The 23,869-nt window shown below is 38.2% G+C and overlaps 1 protein-coding gene across 1 annotated transcript in view; it reads left to right on the top strand.

Moving 5' to 3' along the window:
* Positions 1 to 23,869, top strand: part of Tmx4 (thioredoxin related transmembrane protein 4) — a 33,479-nt gene that overhangs the window by 2,836 nt on the left and 6,774 nt on the right. Inside the window, exons 2-5 of the mRNA XM_005068678.4 lie at positions 6,578 to 6,693; positions 11,397 to 11,442; positions 12,130 to 12,258; positions 14,421 to 14,466. Of these exons, the coding sequence (XP_005068735.1) occupies positions 6,578 to 6,693; positions 11,397 to 11,442; positions 12,130 to 12,258; positions 14,421 to 14,466 (337 nt within the window). The remainder of the gene's footprint in view (positions 1 to 6,577; positions 6,694 to 11,396; positions 11,443 to 12,129; positions 12,259 to 14,420; positions 14,467 to 23,869) is intronic.

Below are 23,869 nucleotides of genomic sequence, written 5' to 3'. Positions count from 1 at the left end.
CTTTATTTCTTCATATGCTTCCTTTGGAAATGTGCTTTTGTATCTTGATTCATACAACTACCATTCTCTCGAAACACAATTCATGCATATGCTGGTATTAATCCTATTAATCATTTGCTCTTAAACCCTAGTAGTGTTTGGTACTTTGAGACATGAAAACCTATTGCAAAATTTAATTAGTTATATTTTCTTTGCCTTTTAAGGAGCCAATATTTGTGGTCCTTGGAATTGAATTCCAGTTTTAAAAGTTATCTGTTTGAGAAATACCAGTTAAAATGAATGTATGATAATTCACCATTTTTAATTTGAAAGGTGTTGGGGAAGTCCTGTGTATATGTCAATAAAGCACTGTTGGCCAATGGGGAAGCAAGATAGGTGGAGCTAGGAGTCCAGGAGGACTCTGGGTAGGAGAAACACAGGAAGTCAAGATGTAACCGCCATAGGGCTAAGAAGCCCGGAAACTTCTCCGGTAAGAGAAAATACTTAGATTAGCAATTATGGGATAAATACTTACGTCAGATCTAGCCAGTAAGAAACAAGCAAGGCCAACAGCTTCATAATTAATACAGCATCTTGTGTGTTATTTGGGGACTACAATGCGGCAGAGCCCAGGCGACTGGTGGGTGAAAAACCAAGCTGCTGGCAAGGAAAAGGCTTCTCTTTACAGAAAGGTTTTTACAAAGCTGCAAAATGACTTCACTTCTACTTAAATTTCTTTAACACTGCATTTGTTGTGCATTCTTGCTTTCCTCTCATTTATTTTCATGTATACTTTTACAGTGTTTACTCCCCATTTCTTCTGTCTCATTACAAATGCTTGCTTCCCTTAAACACCTTCTGATGCTATTTTTTTTGTTATTTCTGTTCCTTTATATTGCTTTTACTTAATTACTTTGTAACTTGTGTTTTTTAACATTTGCTTGGCTTCTGGAATGTTACTTTTTAACAGTCTTTTTCATTATAATTTATATTTTTATTTAAGTTTTTAAAACTATTTTTCATATAGTATATCTTAACTATAGTTTTTCCTTCCTTCCATCTTGCCAGATCCTTCCCACTTCCCCATACCCTACCCATCCAACTTCATGTTCTCTCTCTCTCTCTCTCTCTCTCTCTCTCTCTCTCTCTCTCTCTCTCTCTCTCTCTCTCTCTCTCTCTCTCTCTCTTTCTCTTTAAAAAAATACACAAACAAGAAAATCAACAAAAAACAATGAAAATCAAAACAAACTAAAAAAAATCAACAACAAAAAATATCATGAAAGTGCTGAAAAGATGGTCTATTTTTTATAGGGTCTACCGTGGAATGTGGCTGATATACTCAGTGACACTTCCTTGGAGTAAACACTTTCCCTGTCCTGGCAGGTATCAATTGCAAAAAATTTCTTGGTTAGGGGTGAGACTTTGTATCCACTTCTCCATTATAAGATTTTGTCTAGTGTGAACCTGTGCAGGTCTTATGCATTCTGACACAGTGTTTGTGAGTTCATGTGTCTATCACTGATTCCTCTGGACACTCCTTCTTTAGACTCCTCTACCACCTCTGGCTCTTTCAGTCCCCCACTGGACCTCATGGATCCTAAGCCTTGAGGGGAGGGATTTGGTAAATTCATCCCATTTAGGGCTGAGATTTTCCAAGTCTCTTCATTTGTATGTTGTCCAGTTGTGGGTCTCTGTTAATTACCACCTACTGCAAGAAGAAGCTTCTGTGATGAGTTATGAGCAGTGCTCTGATGTACAGGTATAACAGTGTGTCATTAGGAGTCATTTTATTGCTGTGTTCTTTTAGCACAATAATAATGGTAGGTTTCCCATAGGGCCCATGACCTATATAGTCTGAGATTCTTGGCCACTTTAGGAATGTCAGGAATGGGTTCTATTTCATGGAGTGGGCCTTAGATCCAATTAAAAAGTGGAATTTACTTGTACAATGTCTGTTCCATTATTGCACCAGTATAGGCAGGTTGCTGTTGTAGGTCTCAGGGTTTTTGGCCAGGTATTATTGATGATGACAGTTCTCCAGTAGTATGCAAAGTACCTTCCAACACCATGAGCACTAGCCGGTGGTGGTGAAGCTTCTAATTGGACACCAGATCAATTTCTACATGTTTGATGTTATAAATAAGTGGTGTCTTTAGAAGCATGTTATGGATGGTAGCCAGTAGTCTTGACAGTAGTAGTCTTTGATGTTTGGGAGTGTCTCTGGGACCCCTTTGGCCTGTGACTCAAAAGATGTAGCCCTCTTGTGTGTGGCATTGTAGGTTTTACTTCATGGTATAAGATGTTTAGTTGGGACATTGTCTCCCCATTATATGGTGACTTCATTTAAATTCCTTTCATGTCTGTTCTACAGTAGAAGATTTCCTTGTGGCTTTTCAAAAGGTCTTCAGTATTACCTGTCTCTGTATTCCCTCCTTTACCCTGCCCTCCCACCCTCTTCCCTGACAATCCTCTTATTTTAGTTCTGGTGTCAATTTTGTTTTCAAACCTCAATATGTTCATTCTCTGGGCTATTCTGGTGTGACCTCCCCACATCTGAAGAAATGTCTAAGCTGTCTAGACATCATGTAGCATAATTTTGATCTGCTTACCTATAATGTTGCCTGGTAAAATATATTTTGAGTGAAATTGACTTCTGTAAAGGAAATTAATTTTTGTAAAGACTGACTTCTGACTTTGCTCTTGGGCTGCTTATGTTTCAAAACTGAGGTTAGATGCCTGTTTATATAGCTCTATGCCTTTTATTTCTGTAGGATCTCAAAAACTTACTGTTGTCTTTCCAGTGTTGTTCTTATACCTGTAGAAAGGATGTTGACTTATTCATGTCAAACAGCATTTCCTCTAGTGTAGCAGATTGTTGGGTTTTGTCATTTGAATGTGTAAAAGGTAGTCACTAAATGGTTGCTTCTTGCCATTTTTCAGGTTCAGGGCTGTGGATCTGGGAAAGTGAAAGTAAATGAGGTACAACTTTGGTTTCAAGGGACCTGTCAGTCTGTTGTGCTCCGGAAGAGGTAGTATGAGTAGAGTCGAGTCTTTAGTAACTACCTAACGGAATACTTCATCTTTCGTTAGATGTTTATCAGTGGTCTTAAATATGACACCATTTTGGCTGGACAGTTCTTTAGTATAAGGTAATGCTTGATCGACTAGCTCTAGTTTAGGCTTTCTGGATCATATAAGGGAAGGCCCTGTTCCTCAGGAAGCAGGGACCCATCCATGTTTTCTTCTTTAGTTTTGCAGGTGACAGACCTTGTTGCTGGCTCAATTTTGAAAGTCCTTACCACTTGAATAAATGTCCTACCTTCCCTGCAGGAAACCCCCCTTTTACAATACCTTGTGTATCTAGCATGGCTCTAATTACAACTGCTAAGTATGAATTTAGTTATTTACTTTTGCATTAGATAGTTTATTTTTCCACTGCAGTGTAAACTTTATATAAAGGAACAAAAATCTACTTCTTCCCTGATTAACTCTGGAGTCTTACTATTAAGTGGCAAGTAGTAGTGGCTTTTGACTAAATGAATGAATAAGTAATGCAACTTAATTATTTCTTTTATTGAGCCTTTTGTCTCTCATTTTTTATTGATATCTATCTATCTATCTATCTATCTATCTATCTATCTATCTATTTGTTTTGTGGCTCAGTCCTGTAGTCTCTGTCCTAGGTACAAAGGGAAAAGCAGTCATTGCCTTTAGGAAGTTCATTATGCCTGGGAACATACTGTTCCTTCACTTGAGCAGGTGTTAGGGGTTTCATACAGCTCAAGTTTTTATTCTTTACATGTATGATTAAAATGTTAGACAGTTGTCTTTGGCCTTGGTTGTATTCCACAACTTCAAGGTAAGACTAGGCTGCTGAAGGCACCAAATACTTCAGACATAGGATTGGGAAGAATAGAGTTGGAACTGACCTACAAGCTTCCTCCCTCAGCATTAGCTCTCATAGTATCTGAAGGTGCTATGCAAGCTGCCAGAAGAGAAAAGCAAATCAGTAGTCCTAACCAGCTGTAAGGCTAAGACTACCACAATGACAGCATGTCAAGATAGCCCCAAGGATAGAATAATAGCACCAATATCTTGGGAGTAACTATCAACCATCTAATTAGACTTAAGGCTCACTAGTAGGAAGGGATTTATGCCTACTGCTGTCAACCTATCCAATTACCTGTGGTTGATGGATTCTAAAGGAAAGTCTGTTACTGCCACTCTCCAAAGCGGTATAATCTCTAACTGTATTCTAAATACGAACTCTTATATCCACAGGTAAGTGTAGCACTCACCTCTTATCAAAGAAGCTTCTTTTTAACACGGTCCCTATATCTGAGGCTCAGGGATAATCACAGAATAGGTAACAGGAGGATTTTAAGAGCCAGAGGACCAGGGCATCTGCTGTGAGATGTCTTCTATACACACTTGTTTGGTGCAGTTATCATTTGTTGATACTGTAATTTAATTTATTTTGTTGTAGAAAAGTGTGCCTAGTGTATCTTATGTCTTCATTGTCACAGGTCCTGCTGAGTGTATGTTAAGGTAAATCCTAAGTAAATTACCTTTATCTGTTGTCCAGCTGATTTCTGTGACAACAAGAAAACCTCAGAAAAGAGAGTGTGCTATAAAATACTGATAAAATAAATTAGAACCAAGACAGAAAAACATTTGCCTGTTTTTAATGAATAAAAGCATTTTTAGTAAAATTTCTCCTCTGGATTTGTCCTAATGGTTAGTATTTTTCCTAAAATAAGAACTTCAAATTAGTCTTGGATAATATCCCTACCCATTTTTAAAATAATGTAAATGATCAAAATGTTTCTCAATTTCATTATTTTAATTTTTCTGTTATTCAGCAAACTCAGTTAGTGTTCTCCTTGTGTTCTAGAGTAGTAGTTAATGTTTATACAATAAGATTTTAAAAGGACTTGTAGCTGGGAATGGTACATGCCTGTAGCCCTAGTATTCTGCCAGCTTTGAGTCACCACTACATGAGGAACTATATTAAAGGAAGGGTCACAGCATTAGGAAGGTTGAGAACCACTGTTCTAATATATGTAAAGCTTATTTTTCATTGAAGTCCTTCTTTCAAATTTTATCTTCTTTTCTGTATTGGTTTCCTCAGGCTGCTGTAAGAACATTTAGGAGCATAGGAATGTAATCCTATATAGAAGGCTTGAAATAACTGAAATACGTTCTTTCGTAGTTCTGGGCATCAAAGGCCTTCAGGGTTGGTTTTCTCTGGAGACTCTGTGTGAGTGTCCCTTCTGTGCTGCTCTTCGTTGCTGGTGTGTGCCTGTGTATTTCTTATGTCAGTTTAGCTACAACCCTTGCATCCATGATTGTATGCATTCTTTCTGTTCTCTGTGTCAGAGCCCAGAGACCCTACTCCAGATAAGGTCACATTTGCAGTTACCAGAGCTAGAATTTGAACATATTACTTTGGGGAAATTATTTTGTCCACACCCTTTACAAGTAGAAAATCATTCTTCCCATTTTGATACTTTCATATTCAACACTAAGAAAAAATATCTCAGCTTTACAATCTCAGTCATTTGCAGGTGTTTTTTTCTTATAGTATTTTTTACTGTTTGCTCATTTTTGAGAACGAGTCCTGCCTACTTTATTCCCTTGAAGATACTGGGTTTCTCATTGAACCTGGAGGGGGAGTTGACCACTCTAAGCTCCAAGGATCTCCTTGTCTCTCATCCCCAGTAGCACTGGGGCCATCCTCACACACAGCCACTCTTGCTTCTTTTTCACATGGTCTAGGGATGTGAACCCCAGGTCTGCATGCTTGCACAACAGTGCTCTTACCCAATATGTTAACTCCCTAGGCCTTCCTTTTCTTTGAGGTTGTGTAAGGTGTCTTCACCCTCTTCTTACTCAGTGCCAGACTCTTCACATATACCCTTTCCCTGGTAGATTGGAACATTTATTGACCCTTTCTTGACTGTTTGTTCTCTTAGGCTTAGCACAGTTGTCCCTTTCCTATAGCCCCATATACAATGTTATTGATTGTTTCCAGCTGAAAAGTACATGTAAATGCAGAGTTATGGCTTGAAGGCACAGATATTTTTATCTTTTTCTGTTCAAAAAGTATTGGGTAGCTCTTACTTTTTTGGAAAAGTTAAGAACAATTACATACTTGGAAACATGCTAGGGGACCCAATAGTGACAGGTCTTTGGTATCTGCCTATCACATCTATAGTTCTGAGAGATTTGGAATTGGTGTAGCTGGTATTGGGGCATCCTGGAAAGTTATTTTACTTTGGGCACTCAGAACATATTTGCTTCACAGATCAAAGCTACCTGGAAAGGGATAAAACTTGATTCATTTATAAAAACCACATGGAGGAAATGTCTTATATGTTAAGATAATTCTTGAAAATATTCTCAAATTTTTTCAATAGAATTAAAGTTTGTATATAAAATCATGAGGGAAATACACTTTTGTTTTATGTCAAATGACTTTGGATAGCTTGCTTTTATTCTCCCCTTTAGTTAGGGATTCATTTTCAAATATTCAATTAATTTTGTTTATAGATTTTACTCAACATATTTTGTGTTGATTAGTTTTCTGGTCTTGCAGTTATGCCCCGTGGTGTCCATCTTGCCAGCAGACTGATTCTGAATGGGAGACTTTTGCAAAGAATGGAGAAACACTCCACATCAGTGTGGGAAAGGTAGATGTCATTCAAGAACCAGGTACTGTAAACGTGGTCTTTGTTTGTTTGTTGGTTGGTTTGTTAGGTTTGGTTTTTCGAGAGAGGTTTCTCTGTGTAGCTTTGGAGCCTGTCCTGGGACTCGCTTTATAGACCAGGCTGACCTCAAACTCACAGAAATCCACCTGCCTCTGCCTCCTGAGTGCTGGGATATAAGGCATTCACCACCACTGTATGGCTGTAAATGTGGTCTTTAGAGGGGGAAGTTTAGCAACTGCTTACTTAGAAATTTTCCTGGTGTAAAAATTTTGCCAGTAGGATGAAAAGCCTAGATATTTAAGAAGCGATGTAGAGAGGACATCTTACCTGGATCATCCTTAATACCTAGTTTTTACAAAGTCAGTGTTTGACTGAACTATTAAATAATGCCGTTTTGAGACTATTGCTGGATATTTTTGTATACATTTATATTTGGCTTAGATCTCCATTTGTATACTCCTTTATCTAGGCTGTCTAACCCTCAGATATTGATTGCTGTTGCCTTTGCTATCATAGTACAGCTCTGACATCATCTGGTCCTTCCTCTAAACTTTTAGTTATTTAAAATGAGCTTTAGATACACTTTCTGATAAATTAAAATCTTATATATTCTGAATTAATGTCCTTTTTTTCTACTTTAAACTTGTTTTAATGAATCTCAAAATTCTGTGGTAGTTTTGGTCAAGTTGTTTCTATTAGAAAGTATCTTGAAAACTAATAACTGTTTTTTGTTTTTTGTTGTTGTTTTTCCGAGACAGGGAAATTGTGAGGAAAAGGACAAAAAAAAAAAAAGGGAAATGGAAAAGAAAAAAAAACATTCAGACACCGAGTGAAGTAATGACCTCATTGTATACATTACAACAATATGTATGTTGGGCAGTACATATTCATTTCACAAAGCAAAATAGCAGCTGCTTCTCCGCTAGGGCCCATGACTTCCCTGCCTATAGGTTTTTGTCTAAGTTTCAATTATCAGATGCGAATTTCTCATTGTGGATCAGGTCTTAAGTTCATTCAGAAAGTTTGTTCTGTCCATAACTTCTTGTGTCACTGGTTTAGTGTCTGGCACATATTGCCTGATGATTCGATTACAAAGTGTGCAGGATCCACAACTGAGAAAGATTGCTTTAGTAGCACCTTCAAGCACTATAAAAGCTATTCTGTGGGAAAGTCACATTTCCAGCTTAGTCCTAGCCTTATGTCTCAGAGTCCTCAACCCAGACTATGAAGTCTTCAGCATTAGCATTTTACCATCTAGTTCTGTAATGAAACCAACAGCGGTGACAAGTCTTTATTGGTTTAGGAGCCTCTGGTACCTGTATGGCTAACAACTTCTCTGGAGATAACTCACCTCTAGTACTAAGATTCCTAATTAATACTTTTATGGCTTCTAGGAGCTTTCACCCCATGCTCTCATACCCAGCAGAACCTGTTTACCATGCAGACATGCCACACCACAAGAAGAATGCCGTCCTGGATTATCCTATCATGGATATCTCTTGCTCTGCTGGCCTCAACCTTAGTGACATATCTCTTTACCCTTAGACTGACTATGCCACTACCCCACTCCTAAAGGCACACCAACCACATGCCACATGGGAACAGAAAACTATTGTTAAATTAGCCCCTCCAAATGCTCCACCCTCTCAACACTCTAGATTCAGCTGCCCACCTTACTACCCCTAGCAGGAACGGTGGTGTTCTTCCCAAATTCAACCTTATTTGGTTATAGTCTCCTGACTACATCTGTGTGTCAGGAGAATTTTCACTTTGGTGGGACTAGGAAAATCCTACCCCTCACTGCCTTGTAAGATCCCAATGACTAATTAAAGTTTGACCTATGTAAGTTTACCTAAGGGGAACTAATATAAGACTTCCTTACAGAGCAATGGGTGAAGGGTTACAGGGGTGTAGATGACCCCAAAGTAGCCACACTCGAAGGTCTGTCCACTGCAAGGATGGTGACTCCCTCATGGCTGTGTGGTAGAGTCTATTTCCTTAGTCCTTTCCTGCCTGTATGCTCTAGCCCTTCCCTAAGGCACCACGCAAGTAGGGCAGAATTCTATACAACTGACTGAGAGAATTGCCTGGATATCCTACCCCTCGTTCTGTGAGAGAACCTGAAAAGTCAGCAAGCTCAGCAGAGATAATCATAAGTAGTGTGTAAATATAGATTCTTTTATAAAGATGATGAAAGCAGATTGTCCACGTTATTAAAAGCAAAGCTTCAATGTATCAAATTTCAAGTGACTCAAGAGATTTAAAATTTGAACCCTTTAATTTGCATAGGTATTTGATTTTGTCCATATTCAGCAAGAGAGTAGGCAGAAATATTAAGTGTTAAAAGGATGTATGTTATTTTTCCATGCTATGTTCTTTCTCTTCACTTAGTACAGGTACCCTGCCAAATATAATTGATTTGCAAACTGCATTTATTGGACAGACTACATTTATTTTATAGTCATTGTGAGTCAGGTTTGCTGCTTGCTGTTTTTTGTATGATGTCTCTCTAAGGCAATGATTGTGATTAGCAAAACTCTTTTTCTCTGTGTTCTGTGAGAACACTGCCTGCATTCTTTATCCAGTTATCTCCAGTAACTACACAGTTCCTCAAACAAAAGAAGCTTTTTAGGAACTATTTGCTGAATGAAGGACAATTTTACTTTATTTACCTTTACATATGTTCAGTAAAGATTTACTAAAACAAAAAAGTATGATTCTTGTACAATATTTAGAAATTTAGAAATATACAAAATTATATATATGTATATATAAAACATATATTGCATATATAATACAATTAGGATTTTAAGTCTTTGTGGAATGGAATAGTACAGTTGTCTTTATATTATGTATTTTACATTTTATGAGGCAGGGCTTCACTGTAGCTTTGACTGGTGTGAAGTTTGGTATATACACTTAGCATTCCTCAAACTTGCAGTGCTGGGATTATTAACAGCATGCCTTACTAGGTCTGGCTTATATTTTAAATTATTTTTACTTTTAAGAATGTGTTCTTACAGACTTCCATATATTTATATGATGAAACGTACATCCACCCTTCATCTTCCCTTGTATTCCCTCCAGATACTCAAAATATCCTGCTCTTAACTACATGTGCCTAGCTTTCTTGCATTCTTCCTCTCATTCTTTCTTTTTCTTTTTCTTTTTTTTTACTTTTATTGTTGATTCTTTTTGGGTTTCACATCATGCATCCTGATCCCCCCATCTCCCTGTCCCCCCATCCACCCTGACACTTTGCAACCTCCTCAAAACAAAACAAAATTTAAAAGAAAGACCCAAAACCAAACAAAAACAAAAACTCAAAACAACAAATACACACAGAAAAAGGCGAATCTCACCTGAAAATTATAGTGTGGCTGGTTGACTCACAAAGTTTTACCTCTTAGTCCTTTCATCTTTTCTTGTAACTGTTCCTTGTTATTGTCAGTAGTCATTGGCCTGGTTGGAGGTCTCTGACATCTACTGTACTATTATTAATGAGCCTCTACTGGGGCTCCTCTTGGATATCTTGTCATGTGTGCCCCTATGAATCCAGTTCAGTTGTTTCTGTGGATTCCTTTGTGATGTCCTTGACGCCTTTGGCTCATACAATCTTTCTTCCCTCTGTTCAGCAAGATTCTCCAAGCTCCCCCTATTGTTTGGCTGTAGGTATCTGCATGTGTTCCCATAAGTTATTAGATGAAAGCTCTCTGATGACAATTGGGATAGTCACCAATTCATTAGCATAGCAGAGTATAGTTAGGGATCATTATGTTGACATTTTTTCCCCCACTAATTGTGTTTTGTTCTATACTACGTTTCTGGGTCTTGGCACTCCAGGCATAAATTTTGATCTTACTGCTTTGTAATATATTCTTTTAACTTGCATAACCAAGTGTCTTAGTTGAGGGCTTTTGTTTTGTTTTGTTTTTTCTTTTCTTTTCTTTTTTTTTTTATGGCTTTTTGAGACAGGATTGCTCTATGTAGCTTTGGAGCCTGTCCTGGAACTTGCTTTGTAGACCAGGCTGGCCTTAAACTCACAGAGATCCACCCACCTCTGCCTCCCGAGTGGTGGAAGTAAAGGCATGCACCACCATGGCCCGGCGTATTGGATTTTTATTGCTGTGAGAAACACTGTGACCACAGCAACTCTTACAAAGAAAACACTTAGTTGAAGTGGCTTGCTTATAGTTTCAGAGGTTAATCCATTTTCGTCATGATGGGGAGCATGGCAGCATGCAGGCAGACATGGTGCTGGCTTTGAGTCCTACATCTTCACCCAGAGGCAACACTAAGTTGACTGACTGCCACATTGAGTGAAGCTTGAGAAAAGAGATCTCAAAGCCTGCCCCTACAATGACACACTTCCTCCAACAAGACCACACCTCGTAATAGTGCCACTCCCTTTGGGGACCATTTTTTTTTTCAGACTACCAAACCAAGTAATAAATAATCCAGAAAAATTCTGGGGTAATGCCTGGAACATAAGGATGTGTGTGCCAGTAATTGGAAGGTATTTGAAAGTAAAAGTGACTAAAGTTTTTTCCCTTAAGTTAGAAGATAATCAATAAATGTAATTAATGTAATTGAGTAATTCCAGTGATGTGTTCATATGATCATGACAGTAGTCTGAGCATGCTTTTTTTCACACTTGGGTACTTAAGTTACTCATATTTTAACTGTTTTTGTTTCTGCTGTTCCTAGGTTTGAGCGGCCGCTTCTTTGTTACCACTCTCCCAGCATTTTTTCAGTAAGCTTTATTCATTTTATGATCTTGTGAAGATTAGATTTCAGCACTGTGGGGGGATAGATCAAGTAGGCGGGGGTGAACTGTGCTAGTGAGAGGTGAAGGGGAAATGGTAGGAAAGTGTTTCATTGTTTCAGCACTTGGCGGTCATTCAGGACAGGCCACACAGGCTCAATGGCATCATGGGAATCAGTTCCACACAGTAGTACATTAGGAATGAAGAACAAAAGGGAATGTGTAGGCTCTTCTGTGACTCCTATCTGATCTGAGAAGTTGAGAAAAGGAAGGCTTAGAGGTGGATGTGAGGTGTGTGCTTAGAGACTCGGAGGACATCAATTTGGAAATGTGGATACATTATTTGTTAATATGATAATAGTGGCTATTTTACTAGAGGAAATAAAAAATAATTGGTTGCAAATATGCTAGTAAATGAGCTGCTGATTAAATATTGCTAGAAATTTAGCTTGTAGTTGCAGATTACATAGTGATGAAAGAGAATATTTAATGCTTTGAGTTTTAGAATTTCCCATTCATGTTAGGTTAGAGTTAATAACACTTGCCGTCTTGTTTATGTCTGGCTACAGTTTTTTTTTTCATTTGAGTTTACATGAGATCAATAGTTATTTTGATCATTATTATATAATACCTATTTTGATTTATCTAATTTCTACTTGATTTTATAACCTATAGTGCAAAAGATGGGATATTCCGCCGATACCGTGGCCCAGGTATCTATGAAGACTTACAGAATTACATCTTAGAGAAGAAATGGCAATCAGTTGAGCCTCTGACTGGCTGGAAGTCCCCAGCTTCTCTAACGTAAGTTATCAATAAAGTGCTATATGTAAAGTAATAGGTCCATGTTACTGTGTAGACCTTAGACGTTTAGACTTTTCTTCATATTCCTTTCTCTTTTCTAGACTGAATATACCTATAGTTGGTCTATGTAGTGTTTCTGGTTTTGTGACCCACATGTACTGCAAGTGGTTTCGGTGTAGTGGGAATTGAATGGCTGGATTGGAGGGATGTATTAACAGAAAACTGCTCCTCCAGCTTTTGCACATACCATGCCAACTGTTTCCTCTTTATAAATGTGGTATTGAGTGCTGGTTGCCATTAACTGGAAGGATAGATGTTTCTTTAATTATAGTTCACTCAAAGACTCTTGTATTTTACATTGAAAATATAACTGATCGTGTTTTGGGCTATTGGCACTATGTTTTGGAGAATAGCTTTTGATAATATTTAGTAAGGTAGATAAGGCTGAACTTATTGCACATTTGGCTTTAATTTTGAATGGTCATGTTAGTAAGTAGTTTTATTTTGCATATAAAGATGTAAGAAATGTCCTTAATACCATAGAAGCAACATAATGTAATATTTCATCTAACACATGCACCTGTGTTAGTGCCCGGGCAATATGGAGCTTACCCTAAAAGTAGCTCACCTCTGGCATTTCATTCTTCAAATAACTGAATACTGATTTTTATGCTAGATACTGTTCTAGGAGACAGGTATTTATGACTTTATGACTTCATTAGATAAGCTTGCTTTCTCCACTCCCTTTGGTAGGTAACTTAAAGCTAATATTACATATATATATTAGGCTGGAAAAACTTGGGTCTTGGGCCTACCTTGTGGAAGTATTAATGGAGGTTGCTTTGAAGGAAAATTGGGGTGGGATTTTCAGGATAGGAGGAACTGTGACCCAGATGAGAGAGGAACTGGCATAATCACTGTACTGACACAGAAGTCTCAATTTGGGAAAGAGTGTTAACGAGTCTTGGGGAGCACTGTGAAAGGAAGGAACAGAGCCTAAGTTGAGTAAAAGGTAGACTCAAGATAGATTGTACAGGACCTGTGACCACAGTCAGCAGGGATTGTTTTTTTTATAAGTACATGCAAAAAGAAATTGACTCTTATGAGGAGAGGTTGGAAAGGACAAGAATATGTACGGAGAGAGGTTTTCACAGTACCCAGCCTAAGAAAAGCAGCTTGTACCAGGGTATCAGTGGCTGAGATGAAAAAAAATGAGTAAATTTAAAACTGATTTTGAAGATAGAATTGGTCAACATGAGGAGGAACATTTACAAGAAAAAGATCTCTGGGATTCCTGTTGAATACTTCATGGACCTTGTTATTTCCTATATCAAGATTCTGGTAGGCAGCCAAACAAACAAACAAACAAAAAACCAAACAGACAAACAAAAAACCCACCACCACAACAAAAAACAAAACAAATGAAAAAAGAGGCCATAAGTTTCAGAGGAAGTATGGGTGGCATTTTATGGATTGGAGAGAGGAAAGGGAAGGGGGGGGAATGATATAATTATATTTTAATGAAAATATTAAAAAGAAGAGACTCTGTGAGATAGCTTAGGAATGCTTAAAATCAAGGTCATGGCTTTCAGTCAACATTCTTCTAGCATGGAGAGGAAGGGACTCATGAACTCTGCCCCAAACTGGGCTATGATGTTGCTGGATTCCTTTTCTAAAAGAGTCAGTTTCAGGACATACTACTAAAGAAATTGCAAGACAGGACTTCCCTTTAGAGAATTTGTTCTGAAGCTTGAGAGCCATGTGAGGGGCAGAGTTGCTCAGTTCAAAAGATGTAGGTGAGTGTGATGTAGGTGAGGAGGATGTATAAAATTGAAAGAAGGAAAAAGCAAATGAGCAATTATAATTATGGCAGTTACATCTCAAAAGATAGATTGGACAGTGTTGAGTGTTCACTTTAGAAGTCACTAGGACATGCTGTTTATAGTTGTGAATTTTTGTATGATGAAGGGATAAGGGGCCAAGGATATGGAATGTGTTTACACCAGAGTGGTCCAAAGTGACCTTGAAATCTAACCTTTTGGAGAATTGAAGTGAATGAGTGAGAGAGAGAGCAAGGAGTTTAGACTCAGTAAGGTGTCGCCCTGGCATGAGCTTTGCTAGGTTTTGATTGTGTGTGACTAGGATCTTCCTTTCTTTCTTAGGATGTCTGGAATGGCTGGTCTTTTTAGCATCTCTGGCAAGATTTGGGTGAGTACTTTTACACAGTTATTAAATTTGAAGATAGTTTTTTTGTAAGAATAGAAAATAGCTTTTAAATAATAGGAAAATGAAAATTTACAAGTACTTTCATAATTCTGCTTTCCTTGAGCCATAAAACTACTCCCCTCATTTTTGATTCATCATAGTAATATGTGTTTATAGAAAGGTGTAATTTGAAGAGGTACCCATAGCTACTGTCTCAGAATCATAATTTTGTTAGATTGGTGATGAGGTCCTTATAAAAGCAAAGATGGTTATGTGATATGGTTTTATTTTGTCTCATTATTCCCTTGGAAAATCTCTCTCTCTTTTTTTTTTTTTTTGTTTTGTTTTTTACGAGACAGGGTTTCTCTGTATTGTTTTGGAGGCTGTCGGTCCAGCCCAGCCTCGAACTCACAGAGATCCTCCTGCCTCTGCTTCCCGAGTGCTGGGATTAAAGGCGTGTGCCACCACTGCCCAGCTGGAAAATCTCTTTATACATCAAAGATTGTCTAGGCAGGAATGAAAATCATTCTGTGTGTCTAGAAGCAGCAAAATGTAGCTTGAGAGGGGCTTGGTTTTGTAAATAAAGCTTTCTTTAAGCAGTCATGAATAAAGTATCTACTGTTTCTTGATTAGGTTGTACTACAGTGATGGAGTTGTATAGCTGTTACAAAACAAGGAATTGTGCCCACTAGTGTAAAGCACTCCCTGTTGTATGTGCTTATACAGTGACACATAGTCACTTCAGTGTTAGAACAATTATTTAGGCCAAATGTTTAATTATTTCTTAGTTTTAATATGCCATTAGTTTTTAATATGTCCATTTCTTTCTCTGTAGAAAAAGCTTAACACCATCGTGCTATCATTCATGTAATTGTTTGAATTACTTACTTACTAGTTCTAAAAGTGCTTTAAACTTATTTGTTTTTTAACTAAGGCTAATATAACTAAAACTTAATATAAAATTCTGTAGCAGCTCCTGTGTGTGTGTGTGTGTGTGTTTGATCTCCTGTGATCTAGATGGGGATGTCTCTTCTCTCATCTTTTCTTCCATTTAGCACAATATCCAGAGATGTTCATAGCAAACTATAGTGAGATGATATACAGCCATAAGGTCCCTTTCTTGAAGCCTGCAGGAGGCTTTTAGATTAGGTCTTGTAGATATTCAGAGACAGACTGTAAAAGGAAACAAGAAGCCTTGACTACCACTGAAGAAGCTTCCATGCAAGAAAGATATTAAGGGGACTCTGGGATGTGTGTGAAAGGGATCATGGGCTTGATCTTGAATTCCTCAAGAGTATATCTCCTCCAATACAGGTGAGCTCCAAACCACTGCAGCTTTGACTGAGACCATGTTCACATGTCTAGAGTTCATTGAGTCCTTGATCTGACCACTCAGAAATGACCTTATTTCTTTTATTTAATGATTATTTCACTTTGTTCCATCATTCAAATATATATGTAGCAAATAGGAAATCTATATGTAGCAAAATAGTTCTAACTTAGTTATCTGGTAAAATAATCAATTGATATTTTAAAATATTTTTAGTAAAATAGTAATATACTTTTATGTAATGAAAATATATAACATTGAGCAAGTATCAGTATTTTGACCTGAAGTAACATGGTTAAGCAAACAGAAACATAAAGATCTGAAGCAAAACATGATCTCTTGTAATTGACTACCTATGTAGTTTCATATTCCACAACTCCAATCTTTCATAATGGTCTTTAAAGCTATTGTGAACTCAGAGTAAACAGATGGGATTCTTTGTCTGTGGTTGTAAAAACAACTGCATTAATTCTAGTCCTTAGTAATTATTTAGTCATTAGTCTTCAGTAATAATTACTTAAGAAAACCACAGTACTGTAGAATTTCTTTAGAAGTTCAAATAGACCCTTTGAAGGATAAGCTTATACAAGAAATTTGAAGTGAATCTTATTAAAAATAAGATAATGCTTTCAAATACTAAGCAGTGTTGGACCCAGAATGCAGTGATTCAGAGGCAAATAATTTTTTTGTACTTTAAAAACTCATTAGAAAGTTTCTTAAGTGTTTTAATCTTTTGTTTTGGGGAAAAGGTATATAATACAACACAGAAGTACTTAAACTTCACATTATTCACTCACAATTTATTCATTCCAGCATCATAAGTAAGGTAAAGCAGCAGGTATTCATAAAGCAAGTTCAAAAATACATCCATGAGTCAGCACAGAGACGGAGGGACCTTTACCGTCCTCTGTCATTTTGGCATACTTCAGGACTTAAACCCAGTAATGAAAATGATTCATCAAGTGAGGCATAAACTGTTCCATACACTTTTTTTATACCTAAATTCAGAGCTGAATAATACCTCTTAAAACATCAAGAGCTGGAAACTGCCTTCCAAAACAACTTTAGGAAGGAAGAATTTACTTCAGTTCACAGTTCCACTGCAGGGTAGGCTGACAGCTAGGGCTCTAGCCGTGATAATGGGCTTTCCAACCAGTGACATTGTAGAGGTGAAGAAAGAAACTGATGTAATGGGGTTGGGGATAGTAGGTCTGGGTAGAGAAGGGCCTGTGGAGAGGAATAACTAACTCTAAGGACCTTTTTGAAAAATGCCTTGTGGAAACCTACTACGGAAGCATCCTAAAATGTATGTTCATACATATGAAAAAGAGTTTAAATCGAGTTAGTTACCCTAGAAGAGGGAGACCATACCTTAATAAGAGCCATATTTGAACAAAGAAAAACCTAGTTACCTCCCTTTGAGTTGTTGGCCAGTGGGATCCCATAGACCTGCAACATGCATGCTATTGCCATTGCTCTTGGTTACTCTCCAGAATTTGATGATAAGGCCTAATGCTGAAGATACCACAGACTTGAGTCACAAAACATGGAGAATTCATTTCTGTTGGCTGGCTTTCTTAGTACTGAAAGTGATGTACATGCCACTGGAGGAGAAAATTCATTATCCGTCTTACCCAGCTGTATACTTTGTTAACTATAATAGTGACTGTCCTGGATATATATATATCCATCCATCCACTGTGGAATAGTGACACCAGTGTTGTGAGAGTAACCAACCATTTCCTGATTCAATTTAAGGCCTGTTCCTTGATATGGACCCCCTTACCTGGCAGTGTTATTGGGGGGCCAGGAACCTGCGGATAAGTAGGTCATTGGTCCTAGGAGAGAACCTGTTGTTATTGTTCTGCTAGATGGGCACAGTATTAAAATGAGTCCTAATAGTTTAGTACTATACCCAATATTAGTACATCTCTCAACCCTTATGAGAGGCTTCTTGCAGTGGATGGCAGTTAACACAAAGACCCACAACTAGTCTGTGTGCAGACAATAGAAGGTTATGGAGTACTCAGCCCTAAATGGGACATATCTAACATTTCCCTCTTGGGGATCATTGAGGAAGAGGAGGGCCAAAAGATGTGAGAGCTAACAGTGATATCTGAATACAAGGAAACAGTGTTTTCTAGACACAGTATGGAAATTGCCCGTATGGACAGTCAGTAGCTGTGATTACGTGCATAGGACTTGGGCAAGCTCAAACCAGACAAAATCTCAGTATGCAAGGTGAGAGGCTGCATACCACAGCAGGTTACTTATCCAAAATAATTTGGGTAACAAATTTTATTTTTTCCTTTTAGAATAAAAAACGGTAAAAGGAACCAGGTTGGGTGGGTAGGTAGGTGAGGGTAGCCCTAAAGAGTATTGAGGGAGAGGTGTTGAATATGCCTAAAACATATTGTATAGAATTCTCAAAGGATTAGTAAAAATACGAGAGGGGGAAGTATCAGAACTGAGGCCAGGCTCAAACTTTTAAGCCCACCCTTCTGTGACCTACTTTCACCAACCATGCCTCTTCCCTTAAAGTTCTACAGCCACCGAAAACAGTGCCATCAGCTGGGTACCAGGTATTCATATATGTGCCTCTGAGGGACATTTTTATTCAATCTCCTATCCAAGTACGTATATTTAGCATTTGGTAAGATGTTCTGTTAAGTGGAAAAATGGTGGCATGGCAAGGAGATTTGATCAAAGTGAGGCAAATTCAATAGGACACCCACCACGCCTTACTACTCTAGTTCCTGCATCTGTCACTCACATGGACATTATCTAGGCTCCCATACTGTTATCCTAGAACACACACCGTCTCTCTCTCTCTCTCTCTCTCTCTCTCTCTCTCTCTCTCTCTCTCTCTCTCTCTCTCTCTCTCTCTCTCTCTATTTATTTTTTGTTACCTTAATTTTAAATAGCTTGCTTCACATGTCAATCCCAGTTCCCTCTTCCTCCCCTCCTCCTGCACCCCCTCACTATCCCCCCCAACATCCCACCCTATCCCCACTTCCTTCCACATAGGGGATATCCAGAGTCTGTCATTTTGCTCAGGGCAGAGTCCAGGCACTTCCCTAAGAGTCCAGGCTGAGAGATCATCCCTCTTTTTGTTATGGACACACGAAGTCCATTTGTATGCTAGGGATAAATACTGATCTACTGCCCAGGGCCCCATTGGTTGCCCAGGCCTTCTCATTGACTCTCACACTCAGGAGGTCTGGATCAGTCCCATGCTGGTCTCCCAGCTCTTGGTCTGTGGTCCAAGAGCTCCCCCCTGTTCAGATCAGCTGTCTCTGCTGGTTTCGCAAGCCCATGCTTTGCTCATTTGCTCATCACTCCTCTCTCTCTGTCACTGGGTTCCATGGGTTCATTTCAATGTTTAACTGTGAGTGTTTGCCTCTGCTTCCATCAGTCACCGGATGAAGGTTTTAGAATGGCATATAAGGTAGTCAAGTTCATTATCAGGAATGGGCATATAAGGTAGTCTCTCCACTATTGCTTAGCTTGCCAGTTGGTATCATCCTTTTAGATCACCAGAGGTCTCACTGGTGGCAGATCTCTCTTCAAACCTATGACTCCCTCTATTATGGTATTTCTCATCCTGGTCTCCCCCTATTCTACCCCCCACTCAACCTTCGTTTCCCCCATAACCTACTCTCTCCTCCTTTTCTCCTCCTCTCTTCTTCCTAGCTCCCACTCCCCCACACACACCTCCCACCTTGTTCCCAATCTGTTCAGGAGATATTGCCTCATTATTCTTCTCTGGGGTACCATGCATATGTCTCTTAGGTTCTTTCCTGTTTCCCAGACTGTCAGTGAAATTGCAGACTGGCACTATCATGGTGCATGTCTAAAATCCATATATGAGTGAGTACATACCATGTTTCTCTTTTTGTGAATGGTTTACCTCACTCAGGATGGCTTCTTCTAGTGCCATCCATTTGCCTGTGAATTTCAAGATTCCACTGTTTTTTGTTTTTTGTTTTTTTTGTTTGTTTGTTTTTTGCTGAGTAGTACTCCACTGTGTAAATGTACCAAGTTTCTCTATCCACTCTTCAGTTGAGGGGCATCTAGGTTGCTTCCAGGTTCTGGCTATTACAAATAATGCTGCTATAAACATGATGGAACAGATGTCCTTGTTGTATGAATTTGCATAGGAGTGGAATTGCTGGGTCTTGTGGTAGGTTTATTCCCATTTCCCTGAGGAATCTCCATACTGATTTCCAAAGTGGCTGTATGAGTTGGCACTCCCACCAGCAGTGGAGGAGTGTTCCCCTCTCTCCACATCTTCTCCAGCATAAATTGTCATTGGTGTTTTTGATTTTAGCCATTCTGACAGGAGTAAGATGGTATCTCAGAGTTGTTTTGATTTGCATTTCCCTGATGGCTAAGGATGTTGAGCATTTTCTCAAGTGTCTCTCAGCCATTTTGGACTCCACTATTGAGAATTCTCTATTTAGTTCTGTACCCCATTTTTTAATTGGATCCTTTGATGTTTTGGAGACTTGCTTCTTGAGTTCTTTGTAAATTTTGGAGATGAGCCCTCTGTCAGATGTGGAGTTAGTGAATATCTTTTCCAGTTCTGTGGACTGCCTTTTTGTCGTGTTGCCTGCGTCCTTTGCCTTACAGAAGCTTCTTAGTTTCGGAGGTCCCATTTGTTAATTGTCGATCTCAGTGTCTGTGCTACTGGTGTTATGTTCAGGTATTGAAGAGTATCTCCCACTTTCTCTTCTAAGAGTTTCAGTATGGTAGGATTTATATTGAGGTCTTTGATCCATTTGGACTTAAGTTTTGTGCAAGGCAATAGACACGGATCTATCTACAGTCTTCTGTCTTCTGCATGCCAATATCCAGTTATGCCAGCACTATTTGTTGAAGACACTTCTTTTTTACATTGTATAATTTTAGCTTCTTTGTCAAAAATGAAGTGTTCATAGGTGTGTGGGTTAAAAATCAGGGGTTTCAATTGGATTCCATTGGTCTACCTCTCTATTTTTATGCCAAAACCAAGTAGGTTTCAGGACTATGGCTCTGTAGTAGAGCTTGAAATCAGGTATGGTGATGCCTCCTGAAGTTTCTTTATTGTATAAGGTTGTTTTGGCTATCCTCAGTCTTTTATTTTTCCATATAAAGCTTATTATTGTTCTTTCATGGTCTGTGAAGAATTGTGCCAGAATTTTGATAGGGATTATTGCATTGAATCTGTAGATTGCTTTTGGCAAGATTGCCATTTTTACTATGTTGATCCTACCAATCCAAGAACATGGAAAATCTTTCCATTTTCTGGTGTTCTCTTTGATTTATTTCTTTAGAGAATCAAAGTTCTTGATATACAGGTCTTTCACTTCTTTGGTTAATGTTATCCCCAGATATTTGATGCTGTTTATGGCTATTATAAAGGGTGATGTTTCTCTGATTTCTTTCTCAGCCACTTTATCATCTGTATATAATAGGGCTACTGATTTTTTTGAGTTAACCTTGTATCCTGCCACTTTGCTGAAGGTGTTTATCAGCTCTAGGAGTTCCCTTGCAGAGTTTTTTGGGTCACTTTTGTAAACTATCATATCATCTGCAAATAGTGAAAGCTTGACTTCTGCTTTTCCTGTTTATATCCCTGTGATCTCCTTTTGTTGTCTTATTGCTCTAGCTAGAACTTCAAGTACAATATTGAAGAGATATGGAGAGAGTGGCCAGCCTTGTCTTGTTCCTGATTAGATGAATTGCGTTGAATTTCTCTCCATTTAGTTTGATGCTATCTGTTGGTTTACTGTATATTGCTTTTATTATATTCAGGTATGGTCCTGTTATCCCTGATGTCTCTAGGACCTTTATCATGAAGGGGTACTGCATTTTGTCAAAGGCTTTTCCAGCATCTAGTGAGATGATCATGTGGTTTTTCGTTTACAGTTTGTTTATATGGTGTATTACATTGATAGATTTTCTAATGTTGTATCATCCCTGCATTCCTGGGATGAAGCCTACGTGATCATGATGGATAATTTTTCTGATGTGTTCTTGAATACTATTTGCCAGTATTTTATTGAGTATTTTTGCATCAATGTTCATGAGGGAAATTGGTCTTAGTTGTGTTTTTGTGTGGCTTGGCTACCAAGGTAATTGTAGCCTTGTAAGAAGAGTTTGGCAGTGAGCCTCCTGCTTCTATTTTGTGGAACAATTTGAGGATTATTGGAATTAGCCCTTCTTTGAATTTCTGGTAGAATTCTGCACTGAAACCATCTGGGCCTGGGCTTTTTTTGGTTGGGAGACTTTTGATGAATGCTTCTATTTCATTAAGGGTTATAGGTATGTTTAGATTGTTTATCCGTTCTTGATTTAGTTTTGGCAATTGATATCTATCCATGAAATTATCCATTTCCTTTAAATTTTCAAACTTTGTCGAATACAGATTTTCAAACTATGCCCTAATGATTCTCTGGATTTCCTCAGTGCCCGTTGTTATGTCCCCCTTTTCATTTCTGATTTTGTTAATTAGCATACTCTCTCTCTCTGCCTTTTGGTTAGTTTGGGCAAAGGTTTGTCTATCTTGCTGATTTTCTCAAAGAACCAACTCTTTGTTTCATTGATTCTTTGCAATGTGTTCCTGGTTTCTACTCAATTGATTTCAGCCCTCAATTTGATTATTTCCTGAAGTCTACTCCTCCAGGGTGAGTTTGCTTCTTTTTGTTCTAGAACATTCAGCTGTGCTATTAATTCTCTAGTGTGACTGTTCCCAGTTTCTTCATGTGGACACTTAATGCTATGAACTTTCCTCTCAGCACTGCTTTCAGAGTGTCCCACAAGTTTGGGTATGTTGTGTCTTCATTCTCATTGAATTCCAGGAAGTCTTTAATTTCTTTTTTTATTTCTTCTTTCCCCAGGGATGGTGCAATTGTGCATTGCTCAATTTCCATAGGTTTGTAACATTTCCGCGATTTGTGTTATTGTTGGTCTGATAAGATACAGGGGGCTATTCTAATTTTTTTTGTATCTGTGGAGGTTTGCTATGTTTCCTATTATGTGGTCAATTTTAGTGAAGGTTCCATGTGACGCTGAGAAGAAGGTATGTCCTTTTGTGTTTGGGTGGAATGTTCTATTGATGTATGTTAAACGCAGTTGGGTCATAACTTCTTTTAGTTCTTTTATTTCTTTGTTAAGTTTCTGTCTGGAGGTCCTGTCTAGTTGTGAAAGTGGAGTGTTGAAGTCTCCTACTACTAGTGTTTGAAATTTTATATGTGCTTTGAGTTCCAGTAATGTTTCTTTCACGAATGTGAGTGCCTTTATATTTGGGGCATAGATGTTCAGAATTGAGACTTCATCTTGATGAACTTTTGATGAATATGAAATGTCCTTCTTCATCTCTTTTGATTGATTTTAATTTGAAGTCTAATTTGTTAGATATTAGGATTGCTACACCAGATTGTTTCTTGGGTCCATTTGATTGGAAAATCTTTTCCCAACCCTTTACTCTCATGTTGAGATGTGTTTCTTGTATGTAGCAGAAGGATGGGTTCTGTATTTGTATCCATTCTACTGGTCCATGTCTTTTTATAGGCAAGTTGAGACCATTGACATTGAGGAATATTAATGACCATTGATTGATGATTCTTATTTATGCTTGATTTATTGGTAGTGGTGTTACTGTGTGTCGGTTCTCTTCCCTTTTTCTTTTGGTGTTTGATAAAGTGGGATTATCTATTGCCTATGTCTTTGTGAGTGTAGTTATCCTTGTTGGGTCTAGGTGTTCCTTCCAGCACTTTCTGTAGGGCTGGATTCATGGATACGTATTGTTTAAATCTGGCTTTGTCTTGGAATATTTTGTTTTCTCCATCTATGGTAATTGAAAGCTTTGCTGGATATAGTAGTCTGCGCTGGCATCCTTGTTCCCTTAGCGTTTGTAGGACATATGTCCAGGATTTTCTGGCTTTCATAGTTTCCATTGTGAAGTCGGGTGTAATTCAGATAGGTCTGTCTTTATATGTTACTTGGCCTTTTTCTTGAATTGTCCATTGTTCTGGTCATTAACAATTTTTTGTTTGTTTGTTTACATGTTTTTAATTTACAACACTCCAGGTT

This window comes from Mesocricetus auratus, unplaced genomic scaffold (genome assembly GCF_017639785.1).
Source record: "Mesocricetus auratus isolate SY011 unplaced genomic scaffold, BCM_Maur_2.0 Super-Scaffold_100004, whole genome shotgun sequence".
NCBI classification, from domain to species: Eukaryota; Metazoa; Chordata; class Mammalia; order Rodentia; family Cricetidae; genus Mesocricetus; species Mesocricetus auratus.
This window is presented reverse-complemented; position numbering and strand designations above follow the sequence as displayed.